The sequence below is a fragment of the Pseudophryne corroboree genome, chromosome 4 (genome assembly GCF_028390025.1).
Source record: "Pseudophryne corroboree isolate aPseCor3 chromosome 4, aPseCor3.hap2, whole genome shotgun sequence".
Lineage (NCBI taxonomy): Eukaryota > Metazoa > Chordata > Amphibia > Anura > Myobatrachidae > Pseudophryne > Pseudophryne corroboree.
Window position 1 is genome coordinate 247,072,682 of NC_086447.1, and position 19,934 is coordinate 247,092,615.

The window sequence follows — 19,934 nt, forward strand, 5'->3', positions numbered from 1 at the left end:
AACTAGGAATTGGAATGTAACACCTTGGTAAAACAATCTGTACTGTGACAGTTGAGGGGAAACAAAACATTTGCCGCAGATTTGGAGTTGGGTGTTGTAGCACAATGGTAAAATAGAACTATTCAGTGTTTGTGTGCTAGATGTCAAAAACATATGTACAGCAGAATACCACATACATCACAACATATTTGTCCAGATTCATATTTTCACCCATTTAGCCAGATAGTCTGCATTCAGTTTCTGCCTAGTCAGCCACAAGCGGCCATACAGCTGATATTCATCTAACTCTACATAGCCTGGATTTCTACATATGCCCAGCAAAGCTGCATGCGCAGTGCTAACAATTGCAAGATCCATCCATAAAATGAAACTCTTAATCAGCCCCCCTATGGGCTCCTAATTAAAATGAGGCCCTAATTTGTTTAGCCCTGCTCCTCACAGTGAATACGACTTGCATTTGGTGATCATAAAGAAGTGTTTCCCAGCTCCAGCCCTCAGTGCACCCTAACACTGCATGTTTTCCATGTTTCCTCAGAGAATTACATGTAAAATAATTAGTACCACCTGTGGATGTTATATATTGTGCCAGTCAGTAAAGTACCTGTTCTCCAGCAGGGAAATATGGAAAAGATGCACTGTTAGGGTGCCTTGACGACTGGATTTGGGACAGTGGGATTAGGGACCACAAATGAACTATCTGGGTAAACGGTTTCTGCACTTGCATGGCAACTGCCATTAGGCAGGATTCACATGGTGAGGAAATACATTTTCTGACTGAGGAGCAAAGTGTATGTCATCTGCAGATGTCCTATGAAATTCTGTGATTCATCCTGAAATCTCTCTGACTGCCCACTGGGTGGACGTGGAGGCATGGCCTAAAATCTAAATCACAAATGAAAAATAAAGAAAGACATCACCTACACAGCTCATTCTTGGAAGTCTCCCCTGGTTGACCCTTCTCATGGTCTTCCTTTTCTTCCATGCTTCTGGGCACGGTTCTCTCCTGAAGACTTTACCTTTTAAGCTCATTGTATTGAGAATCATAGCCTACATACACTGGATGCATGTGAAACCCTTGCTCTGTCTTGCAGCAAGACACAATGCTTACTAAACATAATGAAGGGGAAGTGTATTAACCTCATACCGAAAGGAAGCACTGCTTGCACCTTCCAATAAGAAATCAGTATCTGAAGAGGCAAAAACTGTCACATTTACATAAACAGACTTAAAATAGCAAACTGTATCCTTATGTATAACTGAAATATGTACACCTCACTCTGTTACTATAGATGAAGCAATCCAACAAGTGCCCAGCGCTGTATGTACTATGCTGCCCTATGATGGCATACTGTATGCCCAGTAGGCAGCACAGAAACATGTTTATGTAGCACTGTCAAGAAGAATCATACTCCATTTATTCTATTGAACTACTATAATAATTGTAGTCATTTATATGCAACATTCATTTATTGTACGAAAATAAGCAAAATATTATAAAATATTATAAAATAGTACAGTATACAATATTCATTAAATGTTGGTAAAATGAGAATTATAATTAAAGATCTTCAGTTGCAGAACTGTACTATGGTGGTCATTCCGAGTTGATCGCTCGCTAGCAGTTTTTAGCAGCCGTGCAAACGCTATGCCGCCGCCCACTGGGAGTGTATTTTAGCCTAGCAGAAGTGCGAACGAAAGGATCGCAGAGCGGCTACAATTGTTTTGGGGTGCAGTTTCAGAGTAGCTCAAAACCTACTCAGCGCTTGCGATCACTTCAGACTGTTCAGTTCCTGTTTTGACGTCACAAACACGCCCTGCGTTCGCCCAACCACGCCTGCGTTTTTTCGAACACTCCCTGAAAACGGTCAGTTGGCACCCAGAAATGCCCACTTCATGTCAATCACTCTGCAGCCACCAGTGCGATTGAAAAGCTTCTCTAGACCCTGTGTGAAACTACATTGTTCGTTGTAATAGTACGTCGCGCGTGCGCATTGCGCCGCATACGCATGCGCAGAAGTGCCTTTTTTTTGCCTAATCGCTGCACAGTGAACAAATGCAGCTAGCGATCAACTCGGAATGACCACCTATGTACACTCAGCATGTGCTAGACGTCCTTCTTAAGACAGCACTGAGGTGACTTGTTCTCAATGAATATGGATATATGGTAAATTATTTATTTAAGGTATCTTGGACCTATTGCAGAGATGGATGCAGAAGCAGCGTAACTCTAAAACCTTTCCCTGGTGTACAACAGTGTGTATGACAGTGCAAGGCCTGAGACGCCCATTCTCAGCATCTGTACACACTGTCATAACGCCTGGTACATCCTTATATGCCACCATCAGTCGCACCACTGAAACTTGCACCAAACCTATGGCAGATGTAGATTTAACGCTTGAGTATGTCCTCCAAACTGACGGAATGAGCGTCGGAATATGTAAACACTTTGGTGACACGCCCTCAACACTCACATTACACGCCTAGAAGATGGACCATGTTGTGTCCCAGCCACAACGTAGGAATGCCATGACATTTCTGACATTGTGCGTCTCAATTGCATCAACACCACTGTATGTACATTCTGTATACATTCTGCGTGCAACATAGGAGTCTGTAGGGAGTTTTGTGTGTGCACAGTAGCAAACAATCACTCAACCATGCAAACAACGGCATTGCAATTCTCAGTCAGTGCTTCAGTTGTAAACCATGTGCTTAGATTTCCTGTCTTAGGGGGTAATTCTGAGCTGATCGCAGCAGGAATTTTTTTAGCAATTGGGCAAAACCATGTGCACTGCAGGGGAGGCAGATATAACATGTGCAGAGAGAGTTAGGTTTGGGTGGGGTGTGTTCAATCTGCAATCTAAATTGCAGTGTAAAAATAAAGCAGCCAGTATTTACCCTGCACAGAAACAACATAACCCACCCAAATCTAACTCTCTCTGCACATGTTATAGCTGCCTCCCCTGCAGTGCACATGGTTTTGCCCAATTGCTAACAAAGGGGGTCATTCCGAGTTGTTTGCTCGGTAAAAATCTTCGCATCGCAGCGATTTTCCGCTTAATGCGCATGCGCAATGTCCGCACTGCGACTGCGCCAAGTAAATTTGCTATGCAGTTAGGATTTTTACTCACGGCTTTTTCATCGTTCTGGCGATCGTAATGTGATTGATAGGAAATGGGTGTTACTGGGCGGAAACAGGCCGTTTTATGGGCGTGTGGGAAAAAACGCTACCGTTTCCGGAAAAAACACAGGAGTGGCCGGAGAAACGGGGGAGTGTCTGGGCGAACGCTGGGTGTGTTTGTGACGTCAAACCAGGAACGACAAGCACTGAAATGATCGCAGATGCCGAGTAAGTCTGAAGCTACTCAGAAACTGCTACGAGGTGTGTAATCGCAATATTGCGAATACATCGTTCGCAATTTTAAGATGCTAAGATTCACTCCCAGTAGGCGGCGGCTTAGCATGAGCAAATCTGCTAAAATCCGCTTGCGAGCGAACAACTCGGAATGACCCCCAAAATTCCTGCTGCGATCAACTCAGAATTACCCCTTTAAGTGTAGTAGCAGCTGCAAACCACAGAGAAACTCAGAGCTGAGTATCTATAATAGTATTAATTGTCTCCTGCACTATATTAGTCAAAGTCCCTGGGTTTCCCTATCCCCTGCTGATGATGTATGTGCAAACGGGTGTGGTTCGTTTTATCGACAGTATCTAGGTCGACAATGTTTAGGTCGACCACTATAGGTCGACAGTCACTAGGTCGACATGGATGGAAGGTCGACAGGGTTTCTAGGTCGACATGTGCTAGGTCGACAGGTCTAAAGGTCGACATGAGGAATTTATTTATTTTTGTGTCGTTTTCTTCGTAGAGTGACCGGGATCCCAAATTAGTGCACCGCGTCCCCTCGCATGGCTCGCTTCGCTCGCCATGCTTCGGGCATGGTGCCTTCGCTTCGCTCGGCACACTTTACCGTTCCTATCGTAGTCCACGTGGATCGTTAAGTATGAAAAAATCCAAAAAAATAAATAAATTTGAAAAACTCATGTCGACCTTTAGACCTGTCGACCTAGCACATATCGACCTAGAAACCCTGTCGACCTTCCATCCATGTCGACCTAGTGACTGTCGACCTATAGTGGTCGACCTAAACATTGTCGACCTAGACACTGTCGATCTTCAGACCGGATCCCGTGCAAACACCTTCCGATTCACCAGAGAGAGATAATCTAGCATCAAAATTTCCAAAACACTAAATTACTAAAACACTATTAATCATCATTATCACAAAACCAGCATGTGGATTAGTAATGCTTTCTCCAGCAGTGCACACAAATCTACCCATAGGTATGGGGGAGGAAGGGGCAGGGCCACAAGGATGTGATTCGAGGCTGACCTACAGTACTCCCTCCCAGAAGAGCCCATGGAAGTCCGAAAACAACAACAACACACAGGCACCATATTATAATGTGTTACATTTAATAAAACGTCTATTTTTTAAAAGCTCAGTAATCCCTATGCGTAAAAAAAGGTTCTTAAAACCTCTACAGCGCATGCGTTTTCCTGAATGTACCATGCTTATGGAAACAGTAGCGTCACAAGGGGGGTGCGGGGTGACACCAAAGTGCCAGCTTCTGCTCAGCGACCGGAGCCGCGTGCTGCACTGTGACATTATGTGCAGCAACCCGGCTTCTGTCACCGTGTAGGAGCAGGCAACACAGACACACTAGTCTCCAGGGACAGCCCGCAATTCCCGGCCCCCCAGAATGACGAAAACTCGGGTCGGGGTGCCACGCCCTTCCCATGAAGCCACACCCCTCCCATGAGTCAGCCCGCTTAGTCACGGACCTTCCGCAAAGCCATGCACCCTTCACGCCCGCACCGGATGTATAAGAGGTGAGTGACGCCTCTATATGGGAACACTGCCATTATGGGGCAAAACTATGGGTGTTCATAGATGGTGAATGGGGGGCAGGAAGGGACTGGTCAGCTCGCACACAACAAGGGGGCATGGCCACGGTTTAAGGGGGTGTGCCACGAGTCAGGGAGGGGGGCCTCGTCTTGCATCACGCTCGCATCTATCTGTATGCCAGCTGCAGATGAATGGGCGAGAAGGGAGAGTCAATAAGCCATCGGCCTTTCTGCCATTTGCCAGAAGTGCCAGATGGTCAGTCCGGCTCTGCTGGGAGGGGGTGTAGTATGGTATGCCGACGGCCGGGCTCCCGGCGACCAGCATACCTTGGTTTAAAAAGGCTTTTATCTATATTCTGCTGTAATCCTTCTGAACATGTACTCACCAGCCCAACAGCACAGTGACCATTTCCACTTCAGTATTTCCTGCTTACTAATTAATGAGATGGTCATAAATAAAATGCAGCTATGAATCCAATGAGGATTCACAGCACATCACTGTGTAGCATACCTATAGCACTGGGCACTCCATGTTCTCTGATATACTGTATGAACTGCCTGCCAGGGACTGGGTTACTGAATAAGGGACACTTGTTTTGCTTGATAAGGAGAGTGCCTGACTGGGCACGATATCTGTATAAGAGTCTGGCAATTTTGTGATTGGTTAAAGAAGGTCAAATTGTTGCTAGGCAGATCAGAGTTTTGGGTGAGTGATAATTGGGTAGGGCCAGCCTATCGGTGAGTGTAGGGGAGGTGTTTAGTTCATGTAGGGTAGAAACTTCCAGAGTGCTTCCTCTTGTCGTCTGGAAGCCTGGAAGGATAAGTGATTGTTGTCTGCCTATCTCTTTATTTCTTTCAAGTTTCTGCCTCATTCCTAATTTCCCCTTTATCTTCTTCTCTTATATTACTATCTTTCCCCAGCCTTTCCTTTTTTCTATACTGCTGCTTATCTGCTTATCTTATACTGCTGCTTTTCTCCTTTACTGTATTGCCCAGTGTGCCTCCCCACCCTGCATTATGCCCAGGCCTAAGCGCTCGGCACCCCGTCCCCTAAGGCTGGCGGATGCTGCTCCCGCATCGGGTGCTGTGCGCCTCCGCCGCCCTGCTGCTGTTCCCTCTCGTCAGGCTCCCAGCTCCGGGGTGGGAGGCGCGACGGTGCTCGTTCCGTCAGCGCCTCCCGTCTCTGCCCCTGATGCAGCGTCTGGCGGCTCCGTGCGTCCCGCTGCTAGCGGGTCGGGCACGGCGGCCGCCAGCACGGGACTCTCGCTGCCTCGCGCCGGGGACTCGTCATCTCCGGCCGCGACGGTGGCTGGGGCTTCGGAGCCGGCTGGCCGCTTCTCTCCCGCGATCAGCGGGTGTGAGGCGGCTGGCGCCGGCGCCGCTGCGGGGGTCATGCGCGCCGGGGATTCGGCACCCCCGGCCGCGCTGTTTGATAATACTGGGGAGGTTGCGGGCGCGGCTACCCTGGGGCATAGTGGGCCCCCCACGGGTCCCGCGCCCGGTGCTTTTGGGGCCCCTGAGGCACCCTTGGCTGCTGGTGGGCTTCATATAGCCCCAGTAGCTGGGGGGGTCAGCAGGCAGTGGGGGGATCTGCAGGTTACCTCTGAGACCCTCCTGGGTCAGGCTCCCCCTCTGGCAGCCATTTTGTTGCCTGGCTGCTCACCTCATCCCCCTCAGCAGGCTGCTGGCAGCATGCTGGGTGGGGGGGTGCAGCCATCTGCTGGACACTTGGAGGTGCTGCGGGCCTTTTCAGTACATGGCTCCGCAGCAGCCTCTGTGTCTTTATCAGGCCAGCATTCCGTCACGGATTTTCGGTCCGTGGCGGGGGGTGGCTTTGCTACGAGCACCCTTAGTTTGCCAGCATTCTCTTCCCCCAGCATCGCGGGCCTACCTTACTTGCACTGCTCATTTCCCCCGGTGGTTTCGCAAAGTTTCCCTCCGCTAGTTTCCACCCCGCAGGTCCAGTCAGTCTGGTCCTCCGGGATGGGGCAGGTTTTCGGACACCCGCATAATGTTCCTTCCTTTTCGGGGGGGGTTTCAATCCGCGTCACTTCCGGCGCCAGCTTTCCACCAGTTCCCATACTGTCAACCGCCTTATCCCCCGGCGCAGCCAGGGCCTTATGGGTATCCGTGGCAGGGCGGTTTCGGGTCCCCAGGTTTCCGCGTTCCCAGCGTTAGCCAAGCAGTTGCGCTGCCTCCGTACCTTCCCCCGGCCCAGGCCCCGCCAGCTCAGGTGGCACCGCCTGGGCCCGGTACACTATTACATTCGGTGGCCCCGGGCGGGGAAGCGCCGCGCCCCCTCCCCGTTCCATCAGTTGGTGGGGCTGATGGGCTGGGTAACTTAATTCCACTTGTTTCTGTTCCCGAGGTTAGTACAGAATGCTCTGCAGCCCCTCAGGCCGCTCCGGTACAGGATGGATCCGGAAGGCGCGGTGATGTGGACCCATCTCCAACAGATGCCGTTTCTTCGGTACCAGGTCTCTCGCAGGCGACTGAAATGGCTGACGTCCCTGGCCCTTCCGGTTCTGGTGAGCATGACGTTGCAGCTGATTCATCTGTTGTATCCTCATCTGAATCCTCTACTAGCAGCGAGGGGTCTGATTCCCCCAAGCGCCCGCGCAAGCTTGCGAAATTAGTCGCGCGTGAGGTAGCCAAGGTGGTAGGGAAGGATAAGGTACCGAGGAAGGCGTTGGCTACTGGTCAGCCGCCGAAAAAGGCGGTGGCTTCTGATGAGCCGCCGTTGTTTTCGGAGATGGTGCGCTGCGCGAACACGGCTGTTACTCGGGGTTTACGGAAGAGGATGAAGGAAAAAATAGTTAAGGGAAAATTTGTCGACCTTTTCACCCTCACGGATGACATGAGGAAGGACTTCGACAAGGCGAAGAAGGCGGGGGGCATCGGTGAAAATGCTTTTCGGGGCTTTCATCATTGGTTAAAGGGTTTCTTAGTTTTTTCTGCTGTTTACCTAAAAACGCGCCCTGCCGAACATCTTAATGTGGTAAAGTACATGTTTTTAATTAACGAGATGTTCTTAAAGTACAAAGGTTCCGTCTGGAGGGATTACGATGAAAAATTCCGTAAGAATCAGGATGGCAATCCGACGTTACCTTTGGGCTTTAAGGATGTTGAGGTTTGGATGGAGGTTTCCAACCAAGCGAGTAGTGTGGTTGAGGGTCAGGCCAAGAGGAAGTTTTCGGGGGGCAAGAATGTTGCGGGTACGGCGGCAAAGGGCAAGTGTTTTGCGTTTAACGACTCTAAGTGCACCAGGGGTGCGGCCTGTCGTTTTCGTCACTCCTGCCGCGTCTGTGGGGCCAATCACCCCGCCAAGGATTGTAAGTCCGGAAGCGGGGTTAAGCAGGCCGACCAGGGCGCTGCAGGCGGCGGTGCAAAGTAAGGCACCCTCGCCCATAGTTGTACCTGAGTTGGCTAAATGGCTGCACCGTTATCCCAGGACGGAGGATGCTGAATTTTTGGTAGCCGGTTTTAGTTGCGGTTTTCGTTTGCCCATTTCGGAATCAGTTCATGTTGTGTCTCGTAGGAATTTGAGGTCGGCGACAGAGTTTCCCCATGTGGTCAGGCAGAAGGTGGAGGCGGAGGTGCAATTGGGTCGCATGTGCGGTCCTTTTGCATGCGAGCCTTTGCCTGGGTTATGCGTATCTCCCTTGGGAGTAGTACCCAAGAAGGCGCCGGGTAAATTCCGCTTGATACAACATTTGTCCTACCCGCATGGGGGCTCCGTTAACGACGCCATTCCTGAGGAGTTTTGCACGGTCAGGTACCAGTTGTTTGACGAGGCCCTGGAATTGATCCGGGGTTTTGGGCCCGCGGCCCTGTTGGCCAAGTTGGATGTTGAATCCGCTTTTCGCCTTCTTCCCCTTCACCCCGACTCTTTCAAGTTTATGGGTTTTCGGTTAGGCGGTTTCTTTTATGTTGACAAATGTTTGCCGATGGGTTGTTCTGTCTCTTGCGCCTACTTCGAGAAATTTAGCTCGTTCCTGCATTGGTGCATTGCTGCAGGAACGGGGCAAGTTGGCATCGCCCACTATCTCGATGATTTTCTTTTTGTGGGCCCAGGAGACAGCAACACCTGCCAGGAGCTCCTTTTTCCGCGTCCGCCTTGTTCAAGGTTCTGGGAGTGCCTGTTGCTCACGATAAGACAGAGGGACCCACGTGTTGCCTTTCTTACCTGGGCATCGAGGTTGACACTAGCGCAGGTTGTTGTCGTATTCCGGCCGACAAGGTGGCGAAGCTTTTGGGACAGATCGAGGAATGCTTGAGGAAGCGTAGAGTTAGACTCCGTCAGGTGCAGTCCCTTTTAGGCTCCTTTAATTTTGCTTGCCGGGTCATACCTATGGGGAGGGTGTCTTGCCGCAAACTTGAGAGGGCCACAGCGGGAGCGACTGGGCCGCACCACACCATTCGTCTGTCTCGGGAAATTAAGGATGACCTTAGAACTTGGTCGACCTTTTTGGTAACTTTTAATTCGGAATTGCTGTGGCCGCTCCGGCCCGTCGCCAATTCTTCCCTGGAACTGTTTACGGATGCTGCCGGTGCTACGGGTTTCGGTGCTTTTTTCCAGGGCGAGTGGTGTGTTGCGGCCTGGCCCCAGTCTTGGGTATCTCGTGGCTTTACGGCTAACCTACTCTTATTGGAACTGTTCCCTATAGCGGTGGCAGTGGAGTTGTGGGCCCCTAAGTTGGCGAACCGGACGATTGTCTTTTGGTGCGACAATTTGGGGGTGGTACATGCGGTGAACAACCAACGTGCATCATCGCCGCAGGCTTTGCGGCTGTTGAGATTTTTGGTGTTACAATGTCTCCGTTTTAACATCAATTTCACGGCGAAGCACGTGCCTGGGGTCGAGAACGACATCGCGGATGCGCTGTCGCGTTTCGATTTTCCCAGGTTTCGCAGGTTGGCCCCCAGGGCGGAGGCCCTAGGTTTGACTTGTCCAACTTCTGTTTGGCAGATTATAGAACTGGCGTAGATGGCTTGGCGCTGAACTCATTGGCCCCTTCGACCCGCCGGGCATACGCTGCGGCTTGGCGTGACTGGCAGGCGCATCAGGTTAGGTGCGGGGCCGGGGGTAAGTCAGAGGAGGACCTTTTGTTGGCCTTTGTTTGGGACTGTTACCAGAGTGGTAGGTCCAAGGCGTCCATGTGCGCGGCGTTGGCGGGGATTTCGTTCCATGCCCGGTTGCAGCGGGGGACGGACCCCACCAGGTCTTTCACTTTGTCCAAGGCGCTCAGGGGTTGGGCGAAGTTAAGTCCAGCCCAGCCGGATACGCGCAGGCCTATTGACACCCATTTGTTGCGCGAGCTCATGGCGATTCTGCCGGCAGTGACTGATTCTGCTTTTGAGGCGTCCCTTTTCCGTGCAGCATTTTCATTTGCGTTTTTTGGGGCCTTTCGAGTTGGCGAGCTGGTAGCCGCTAATAAAAGGTCCACTGATACAGGCATGCTTTTCAGGGACCTGGTACTCAAGGAAGGTGTCGCCATGTTTAGGTTGCCTCGTTCCAAGACCGACCAGTTGGGTCGAGGGCGTTGGGTGACTTTGAAGGCGCACGAGGATACAGATTTGTGCCCGGTGCTGCATGCAAAAATTTATTTACCTTTACGACCCAAAGGTGGGGCTCAAGTTCTGCTGCACGGGGATGCATTGCCTCTCACTCGGTTTCAGTTTGCTGCTGTGTTGAAGCGCTGTTTGGTCGCCCTTGGGCTTAATAGCGCGGAATATGGGACGCATTCCTTTCGCATCGGTGCGGCAACTTGCGCTGCAGCACGCGGACTTCCACCGTCAGCCATTCAGGAAATGGGACGTTGGAAGTCGGCAGCGTTTAAGTCTTATGTTAGATTGGATAAGGTGTAATGTTGCGCTATTTGCGCTAACCCAAAAACGTTGTTTACCTGCCAATTTTGGAATGATTAGCGTTCCGGAATTGGAGGTGTGAAGGAATTTTTTAAATTTTTCCTCCGAGGGGGCCTAAATTACAATTGGCTGACACTCCAGGTCCACGGGAGGTTTTTTAAGTTTTCTCCTTCACTTGGGTTTTTATGTTACTAACTGTTCGGTTCGGTCTAACGGTTCTAATTACCTGTTTTATGGGCGCGGCCTGACAGCTAGGTTACTTTTTCTTTTTCAGCGTCCACTGATTCCAACGAACAGATTTGGGTAGTTGGCCATTCTTACGTGTTTTGGGCCGAGCGGCATCCCCTTGCTGATAGGTCGTCTGAGTTGTTAGGTGGTCGCAGAGTGCGATGGTTAGGTGTGAGAGGGCTCAGATGGTCTGGACTTTTGGAGCGGTTGTTGCAATACGAACGGCGTTGGGGGCGTCCCCAATGGCTGCTGCTGCACCTGGGCGGTAACGATGTAGGTCACCTAAAAGGTATAGATCTTATACTTAGGATTCAGGCGGATTTGGGGGAACTTAGCTTGCTTTGGCCTGGTGTACGCTTGGTTTGGTCTGACATTATTCCTAGGTTTGTCTGGAAGGGATCACGGAACGTCACAGCGCTAGACAGGGCTAGGAAGAAGATTAACTTTGCTGTATCAAAGTTTGTGTTGTCCGCTGGTGGTTTGGCCGTTAGACATCCGCTATTGGTGCTCCAGAGCCCCTTTTATTTTAGGAAGGATGGGGTGCATCTCTCCCATCTTGGGATTGGAGTTTTTCTGAGGGCGCTGTTCTCTTGTCTGGAGTAGTTTGTTATCTTTGTAGGTAGAGATAGGATTTGCGTAGATAGGTATTTGGTTTCTGGTTGGATTTAATTTCGTGTTGGGTGGCGGGCTGCGTTTCCCTGAAACTGGCGGTGGCGGGAAGGCGCTACTGGCCAGCGGTCACTTGTAGCATAAGTGGTGTTGTGGGGCACTTACCCCTTTTGAAGGACGGCGAGTGTGTCCTGCCCTTGTGGGGGGGCGAAGGGCGCCTCCTTGGGGAGCGTCCTCACTCTGCTATAGGAAGGGGTGGTGAGACCTTCGCAACACAGGTTATGCTGATATATATAGATGGGGCGTTTCAGTCGCACCCATGACAGTTGGGGCGTTTAGTCGCCGCCATTTTGTAAGATCGTGACTAGAGCTGGTTAGTGGTAGCGTTTTCCTGGCCACCCACTACGAGTGAGGTCATTCCAATTAATAAATTCAATGACCATTTAATCCAACGCAGTTGTGTCCGTGTCGTTATTTTTAGTTGATAAGCTAGCTTAAAGGGTATAGTTAATGTTAAGCACAATAATTGAATAGACGCCTTAACACAAACTAGTGGAGAAACACAAAGTAGCATATACAAACACGATGAAACATAATAGAAATGAATACAAATACAGTACCACAGATTTCAATATTAGTGCTCCTACATTCTTAATTATTTCTAGTTTTTAGGTCTGTTTAGTAACTTCTTCTCACAGTAAATCTGAATTCTAATTTTTCCCTATTGCACTTCATAGTTTCAGTATGGGTAGAGCTTGTGCTAAGGTGCTGGAGATCTGCCTCACATCTCCTGAGTGAGGTTAATCTACAGGGGCTATTCAAAGATGGCCGCAACTGCTGTGTTCGCATGCGGTGGCAACGTCCATCGGATCTGTGCACGCAGTGCGCATGCACAGACCTAATGGACGCGGACGCTACACGACCCGTCATCATGAGATTGCATCCCGGAAGGATATGATCACATAGTTATTGAGTGCTGCAGCGTTTACTGGGCATGGTTCGGACCTTTTTCGGGCGACAGCATGACATCACACACAGCCACTCAGAGACTAAAAATGGTAATCCTCAAATCGATGCATTCGCAATTGCGAATGTATCGTGGGACGGCACAACACACATGCTGAGCGGCCTTGCCCTTCGCTGGACGGCCCCCAACATGTGAGTAGATGGATGCAGATCTTGCTGCGGGAAGTAAGATCTGCGTCCATCTCTGAATAACCCCCCCTAAGAGGGAGGAGGAAGCAGGGCCAGTGGCGTAAGTTCGTCCCAGTTGCCCGGAGGCAAGACAAATATTGGTGCCGCCCACCTATATTTAGATAAATATATTTTGTGTGTGTGTGTGTGTGTGTGTGTGTGTGTGTGTGTGTGTGTGTGTGTGTGTGTGTGCGTGTGTATGGAGTGTTAAAAAGCAAATAGATATACTGTATGTATACATTTCATTGTCTTTTATTTTAAATCACACATTTCTTAGCAGTAATACCCAGGATTAGAACCCATGACCTGTTATACTGACAGCAGACACTTTACTGATGGAGTTATTTGCTCCTGTACAGTAAGCATGAGAATTCTAACTATATGAAGTTACTTGTAATTGTCAGAGAAGTAACTTCATATACAGTAGTTAGAATTCTCCTATTTCCTATACAGGAGCAAACAGTGCTTCCAATGTAATAGGTTGTGGTTTCTAATCCTGTGTATGACACTTGTAAAATGTGTATCTTCTACAGTATAATAAAAATGGTGTGATTTGTAAGGTGCACGGACAAGTGAGGAAGTCGGCCACTAAAGAGATAGTGGCAGCTATCAATTAACTTCATTAAATGGTGTCACAGAATGGGAGGAGAGGTGCCCCCCTTCAGAGCAGGAGCCCGGCAGCAGATGACTCCGTTGCCTCCCAGAGTTACGCCTCTGAGCAGGGCACAGATGAGCTGAGAGAGAGCGCAGACGGAGATACTGATCTTCTCTGCTCTCTCCTACCTGTAATGCCATATACTACTGGTGTTATATTTTACTGAGCATCCCTTATTGTGTTCTACGGGGTCTGCGTCAGGAAGAGAAATGCTCAGAATATCACCGTTTTCTGTAAATAAGAAGGGGAAAAAATAAATTTTTTCCAGCTAAAATACCGAGCCCTTTAGCAAACTTTTCTGCCGTTTTACTCCACAGCTTACACAGATGTGCAGACTGTTTATTCTCAGTGCCAAGAATCTGCCCATGTCATGCCAAGGCCAGTTACCAGGCATTTGTGTTTTTCCTTTTACTGCTTTTATGTGTATTTCTAAATGTACGGCTATATTTTATATTATATAGGGGCATGTGCACACACACGCTTTCATCAGTATTTACTTACAAGTTAGAAATGAGCAAAATGTCATACACATGTAGCGTTTTAGTCACAGTGCAGTGCCCTGCAGCAGTGTGGTCAGAAGCATGACCATGTCTGCCCCTGCCTTGGCTACACACCCCTACATGAAAGCACGGACCCTTCCCAATATTCCAGGACAAATGAATGTAACTCCTCATGCCCCTCATAGGAAAAAGAGGCACAGAGCTTATCAGCGTGCAGTGATAGCCTGTGGAGAGAGGTCTGAGGCACACTTCACCGGCATTTCATGGCCAAATGCGAAACAGGTTGAATATTTATGGATCAGTTTTGAAAAGTTTCTTATCTTTTCCAATATGTTTTTGTACCAAGATTTCTGAACCCCCCGGGGTAGGACATATAAACTCCACACAGATAACTCTCTGGGTTGATTCTGACCTGAAGCCCAAGTTGCTAGGCAATAATACAGTACCAACAAGTGTCCTGTCCTATGGCCCTCATTCCGAGTTGTTCGCTCGCTGCTAATTTTAGCAGAATTGCTAATAGGCTAAAAGCCGTCAGTTCTGCACATGCGTATGCACAGCAGGGCGCATGCGCTAAGCAAATTTACACAAAACTATGCTATTTTACTCACAGGCGAACAAAGCTTTTCAATCGCTCTGCTGATTGACAGAAAGTGGGTGTTTCTGGGCAGAAACTGTCCGTTTTCAGGGAGTGTGCTAAAAAACGCAGGCGTGCCAGGTAAAAACGCAGGAGTGTCTGGAGAAATGGAGGCGTGGCTGGTCGGACGCTGGGCGTGTTTGTAACGTCAATCCAGGAACTAAACGGACTGAGGTGATCGCAATCTAGGAGTAGGTCTGGAGCTACTCAGAAACTGCAAGGAAATTGCTTTCGTTAGCAATTCTGCTAATAATGGGGGTAAGTCCAAGTTGATTGCAGCAGGAAATTTGTTAGCAGATGGGCAAAATCATGGGGGTCATTCCGAGTTGTTCGCTCGTTATTTTTTTCTCACAACGGAGCGATTAGTCGCTAATGCGCATGCGCAATGTCCGCAGTGCGACTGCGCCAAGTAAATTTGCTATGCAGTTAGGAATTTTACTCACGGCATTACGAGGTTTTTTCTTCGTTCTGGTGATCGTAATGTGATTGACAGGAAGTGGGTGTTTCTGGGCGGAAACTGACCGTTTTATGGGAGTGTGTGAAAAAACGCTACCGTTTCTGGGAAAAACGCGGGAGTGGCTGGAGAAACGGAGGAGTGTCTGGGCGGACGCTGGGTGTGTTTGTGACGTCAAACCAGGAACGACAAGCACTGAACTGATCGCACTGGAAGAGTAAGTCTCGAGCTACTCAGAAACTGCACAGAGAAGTCTTTTCGCAATATTGCGAATCTTTCGTTCGCAATTTTGATAAGCTAAGATTCACTCCCAGTAGGCGGCGGCTTAGCGTGTGCAAAGCTGCTAAAAGCAGCTTGCGAGCGAACAACTCGGAAATGAGGGCCCATGTGTGCACTGCAGGGGAGGCAGATATAACATGTGCAGAGAGAGATAGATTTGGGTGGGGTGAGTTCAATCTGCAATCTAATTTGCAGTGTAAAAATAAAGCAGCCTGTATTTACCCTGCACAGAAACAAAATAACCCACCCAAATCTAACTCTCTCTGCAAATGTTATATCTGCCCCCCCTGCACAGCACACGGTTTTGCCCAACTGCTAAAAGATTTCCTGCTGCGATCAACTTGGAATTACCCCCAACAGCAGAATTGATAATCTTTCGTTAGCAATTCTGCTATGCTAAAATACATTCCCAGAGGGCGGCGGCTTTGTGTTTGCATTTCTGCTAAAAGTTGCTAGCGAGCGAACAACTCGGAATGAGGGCCTATGTTTCATGCAGTTAGCTGTGTCACTGAGGTTTATAATAGGAGATGTGAGTGGTAGGACAAATGCTTCTCATTAGGCACAGTGCTCACACACACCGGCCAAACATCACACAGGGGTGGTCATTCCGAGTTGTTCGCTCGCTGGCTGCTTTTAGCAGCATTGCAAACGCTAGGCCGCCGCCCTCTGGGAGTGTATCTTAGCTTAGCACAATAGCGAACGAAAGATTAGCAGAACTGCTACTAAATAATTCTTTGCAGTTTCTGAGTAGCTCCAGACCTACTCCTAGATTGCGATCACCTCAGTCTGTTTAGTTCCTGCTTTGACGTCACAAACACACCCTGCGTTCAGCCAGCCACTCCCCCGTTTCACCAGACACTCCCACGTTTTTTCCTGATACGCCTGCGTTTTTTAGCACACTCCTGAACAACGCTCAGTTACCACCCAGAAACGCCCCTTTCCTATCATTCACCGATCAGCAGTGCGACTGAAAAGCGCTGCACGAACAACAGCAAAACTGCTAAGTTTTTAAATAACTAAGTGCATGCGCGCTGCATACCATGCGCAAGAGCATTTAGCAACAAATCGCAGCATAGCGAAAATCGGCAACGAGCGAACAACTTGGAATGACCAACAGGGCTCTATTTAACAACAATATTAAATACTGGCGGCATATTTTGTTTAGTATCACAGTGCTACTGTACTTAGAAATGTGCCACCGTTATTTAACATTACTTACCTGTATAGTAAGGTTCAGTAGCAATCTCCTCCTTCGTGGCCTCCTCTGCCAAGCTCCCAGTGGCCTACTGTTGCCAGAGACAGGTAACTAACACACATAGGGGGTGATTCAGACCTGATCGTAGATGTGCGAAAAAAAACGCACATCTACGATAATTTTCTCTGACATGCGGGGAGACACCCAGCACAGAGCAAGTCTGCCCCGCATCCCAGGTCCTGCTCATAACCCCCAGACAAGCATTGCATGGCAGTGATGCTTTCGCATGCTTCGAGTAACCCTCTACCTACGCAGTTTAGCTGCGAAGGCAGGCGGCTAACTGTCATGTTTTGGGTAGCAGAGGCTGCATTGATGTCACGCAGACGCCACGACCCTCCCTAGCAACGGTTCCGGACATGCCTGCGTTGTCCAGACCGCACCCCTTAAATGCCCCATTCCCGCCCCCCTCCAGGTCTTAAACTGCGTTCTGAAGAGAACGCAGTTTAGGACCTTGCACATGCACGTACCGTCATATGCCCGTGCACACAGGGCCGGCGCCACCACTAGGCAGCTTTAGGCAGCTGCCTATGGGCGCCGGCCACTTGAGGGCGGCAGCTCACGCTGCCGATGAATGCTTCCCTTGCTGAAGAGGAGTATGACGAGTGTTGCTGGCTGCAGAGAGGAGCGGAAGACAGTTGCTATAGCAACTGTAATAATAGCCGGCAGCACGCTGCTTACTCTATGTACATAGAGTATTAGCGCCGCTGCCGATGGGTTACACTCACACTGTCAGGGCGGCCGCGGCATCCCTGCAGCACTGACAGTGTGAGTGTAATCCATCGGCAGCGGCTCTAATACTCTATGCACATAGAGTAAGCAGCGTGCTGCCGGCTATTATTACAGTTGCTATAGCAACTGTCTTCCGCTCCTCTCTGCAGCCAGCAACACTCGTCATACTCCCGCCCCCCACGAACTCGCTCCACATATTACACCCACCCGCTGCTGTGTGTGCGCTGCAGCCGGTGCTCTGCTTCCCGCCTCCACATGCTATTTCCTGGATTCGATGGCTGCAGTCTCTTCCTCCTTCATGGTTCCCCTGCCCGCTCCCACATTGCAGCTCCCTGTAACAGACGGCTGCCCGCTCCCACATGGCCTCTCCTTGCAACAGAGCACTGCAGCCTCCACCCCTCCTCCGGTGCTCCGGTACCAACTTCCACATCCTGTAATGGCGGTCAGACCCAGGAGACTACCACACACAGCGGACTTGCGCTGTGCTGTCCTGTCCAGGTAAAGGTGTGTGTGTGTGGTGGGCTTTGTTTCAGTGTGTGTTTTTGTATTTCGAGGGGGGAGGGTTGGGGGGTGTTTGTCATCTATTTTAGTGGTGGAGGAACCCACAACCTTGTTGCCCCTGGGCCCCCATCAGTCTTAAGGCCCCTACACACTGGCCGATATATCGTCTGTTCTCTTGAACGGCCGATATATCGCGGGACCGTCGGCCAGTGTGTACGGGCGATATGTCTGTGAACTCCGTCGTTCACAGGCGTATTGCGTCGGCCCCGCAGCACAGCCGACGGCCAATATATCTACTGATATATTGGCGCGTCGCTGTGTGTGTACGGGTGACCAGCCGCCCGCCCGTACACATGCTGCGGCGGCCAGTGGTGATTGACAGCTGAACTGGGCGGGCGTGTACACACGCCCGCCCAGTTCATGACGTCAGTCCCTGACGGATCGGGCAGTGTGTATGCACAGCACACTGCCCGATCCGTCCATAGATATATCTGCCAATCAATTGATTGGCAGATATATCTACCAGTGTATACCCACCATTAATCCTGCCCTGGAGGGGGGAAATACTTAAGGGGTGGAGCGGATCATTAAATCTATACAGTAAAGGGTGGGGGTGAGGGTAGGTAGAGGTGAAGGGTTGCTGGAAGGGGGAAAGGAAAGACATACTATATGTAGAACACCTGCAGCAATCTGTCTTGAGGTTCCCACTAAGGAGGGTATTCAATTAGTGCAGTTTTTTTCGTCTAAAAATTGCACTTATCGCCCTTTTGTAGGTTGAATTCACAATCAACCTATTCAAAGCCCGTTCCAATTTTTCAACTTGTCGAAAAATCCGCCCTGGAGAACATTTGTTGAATTTGCTGGTGTTTTCAACAGTTTTTTGGTCCATTTTTGACCATGCCGATTCAACAAATTAAATTTTTTTAAAAGGCATGTCAAAAATGGAGCAAAACCTGTCAAATGCCCGCTATTGAATACCCAATGGACGAATTAGTGCTGATTTTCCGACTGTCGGAAAACTTAGCACTAATTTAATATCCCCCTAATACCCCTTTCACATCGCACAAATAACCCGGTATCGACACGGCATATTGCCGTGTCGAACCGGGTCAGTGTGCGATGTGAAAGGTCCTTTGACGATTTAGCGGGTCGCCTGACCCGGTAATTCAACCCGGTAAAAAAGAAGGGTTTTACCCGGGTTGATTACCGGGTCAGGTGCGGTGTGAATGGGAGCCGTGTCGATGCGACACGGTTCCCATTCACAGCATAGGGAGAGGCGGCGCAGGAGATGAGCTCATCTCCCGGCACCGCCTCCACCCCCCCGCCCCTGCTGCTGCTGTTCCCTCCGCTGCTATGGCAACCGACCCGGTATATTGCCGGGTCGGAAAGCCAGCAGCGGAGCGCAAATGCCGGATCCCACCCGGTAAGTACACGTTTGTCTTACCGGGTAGGATCCGGCATTTGCGGTCTGAATGCGGTATAAGAGTCAGCTGGACAGGATGTACGAACAGGAAAATGCAATAAAAACAAGTTTTTTGGGTTTTACCGCATTTACTGTATGTACTAAGACTCAGTGTGTGGATTGGGTTGGGATGGGGGCAGCAGGCTGAAATTTTGCCTAGGGTGTCTGGAAACCTCGCACCGGCCCTGCGTGCACACATGTGCAAAAAGCGCTTCAAACCTGGCAGGGACACAGCAAAATCTGAAAGGTTTCGTTGAAACCAGAACTGTTTTGCTGGGTCCACATTGCCATTTGCCAGGAATAGACGGCGTAAGTGGTAAAGTCACAAAGAGTGTTAAGCAAAAAATGCGGCTTGTGATAAATATGCCCCTTATAGTTGAGAAGGGGAGTGTTCTGTCTTAGGGCCTAATTCAGACCCCATCGCTGATGTGCAAAAAATCGATATGATGCGATTTCTGCACATGCGTGTATGCCGGTACGAGCATGTGCAAGGTCCTAAACTGCGTTCTCTGCAGAACACAGGTTTAGACCTGGAGGGGGGTGGGAACGGGGCGTTGACATCACATTTTGTGGGTGTCGACGCTCCATTTAAGGGGCGCAGTCCGGACAACAAAAGTGTGTCCAGACCGTTGCTGGGGTGGGACAGCGGGACAATGT

General features: G+C 49.8%; 1 protein-coding gene across 7 annotated transcripts in view; it reads right to left on the reverse strand.

Moving 5' to 3' along the window:
* DOCK10 (dedicator of cytokinesis 10) overlaps window positions 1-19,934 on the reverse strand; it is a 691,954-nt gene that overhangs the window by 468,889 nt on the left and 203,131 nt on the right. Inside the window, exon 1 of one of the 7 annotated variants that reach the window (XM_063916011.1) lies at window positions 922-1,080. The exons of the other annotated variants lie outside the window; for them this stretch is intronic. Within the exon in view, the coding sequence (XP_063772081.1) occupies window positions 922-1,044 (123 nt within the window). The 5' untranslated portion in view covers window positions 1,045-1,080. Of the gene's footprint in view, window positions 1-921; window positions 1,081-19,934 lie in introns of those variants that run through there. 7 annotated transcript variants of the gene reach the window in all.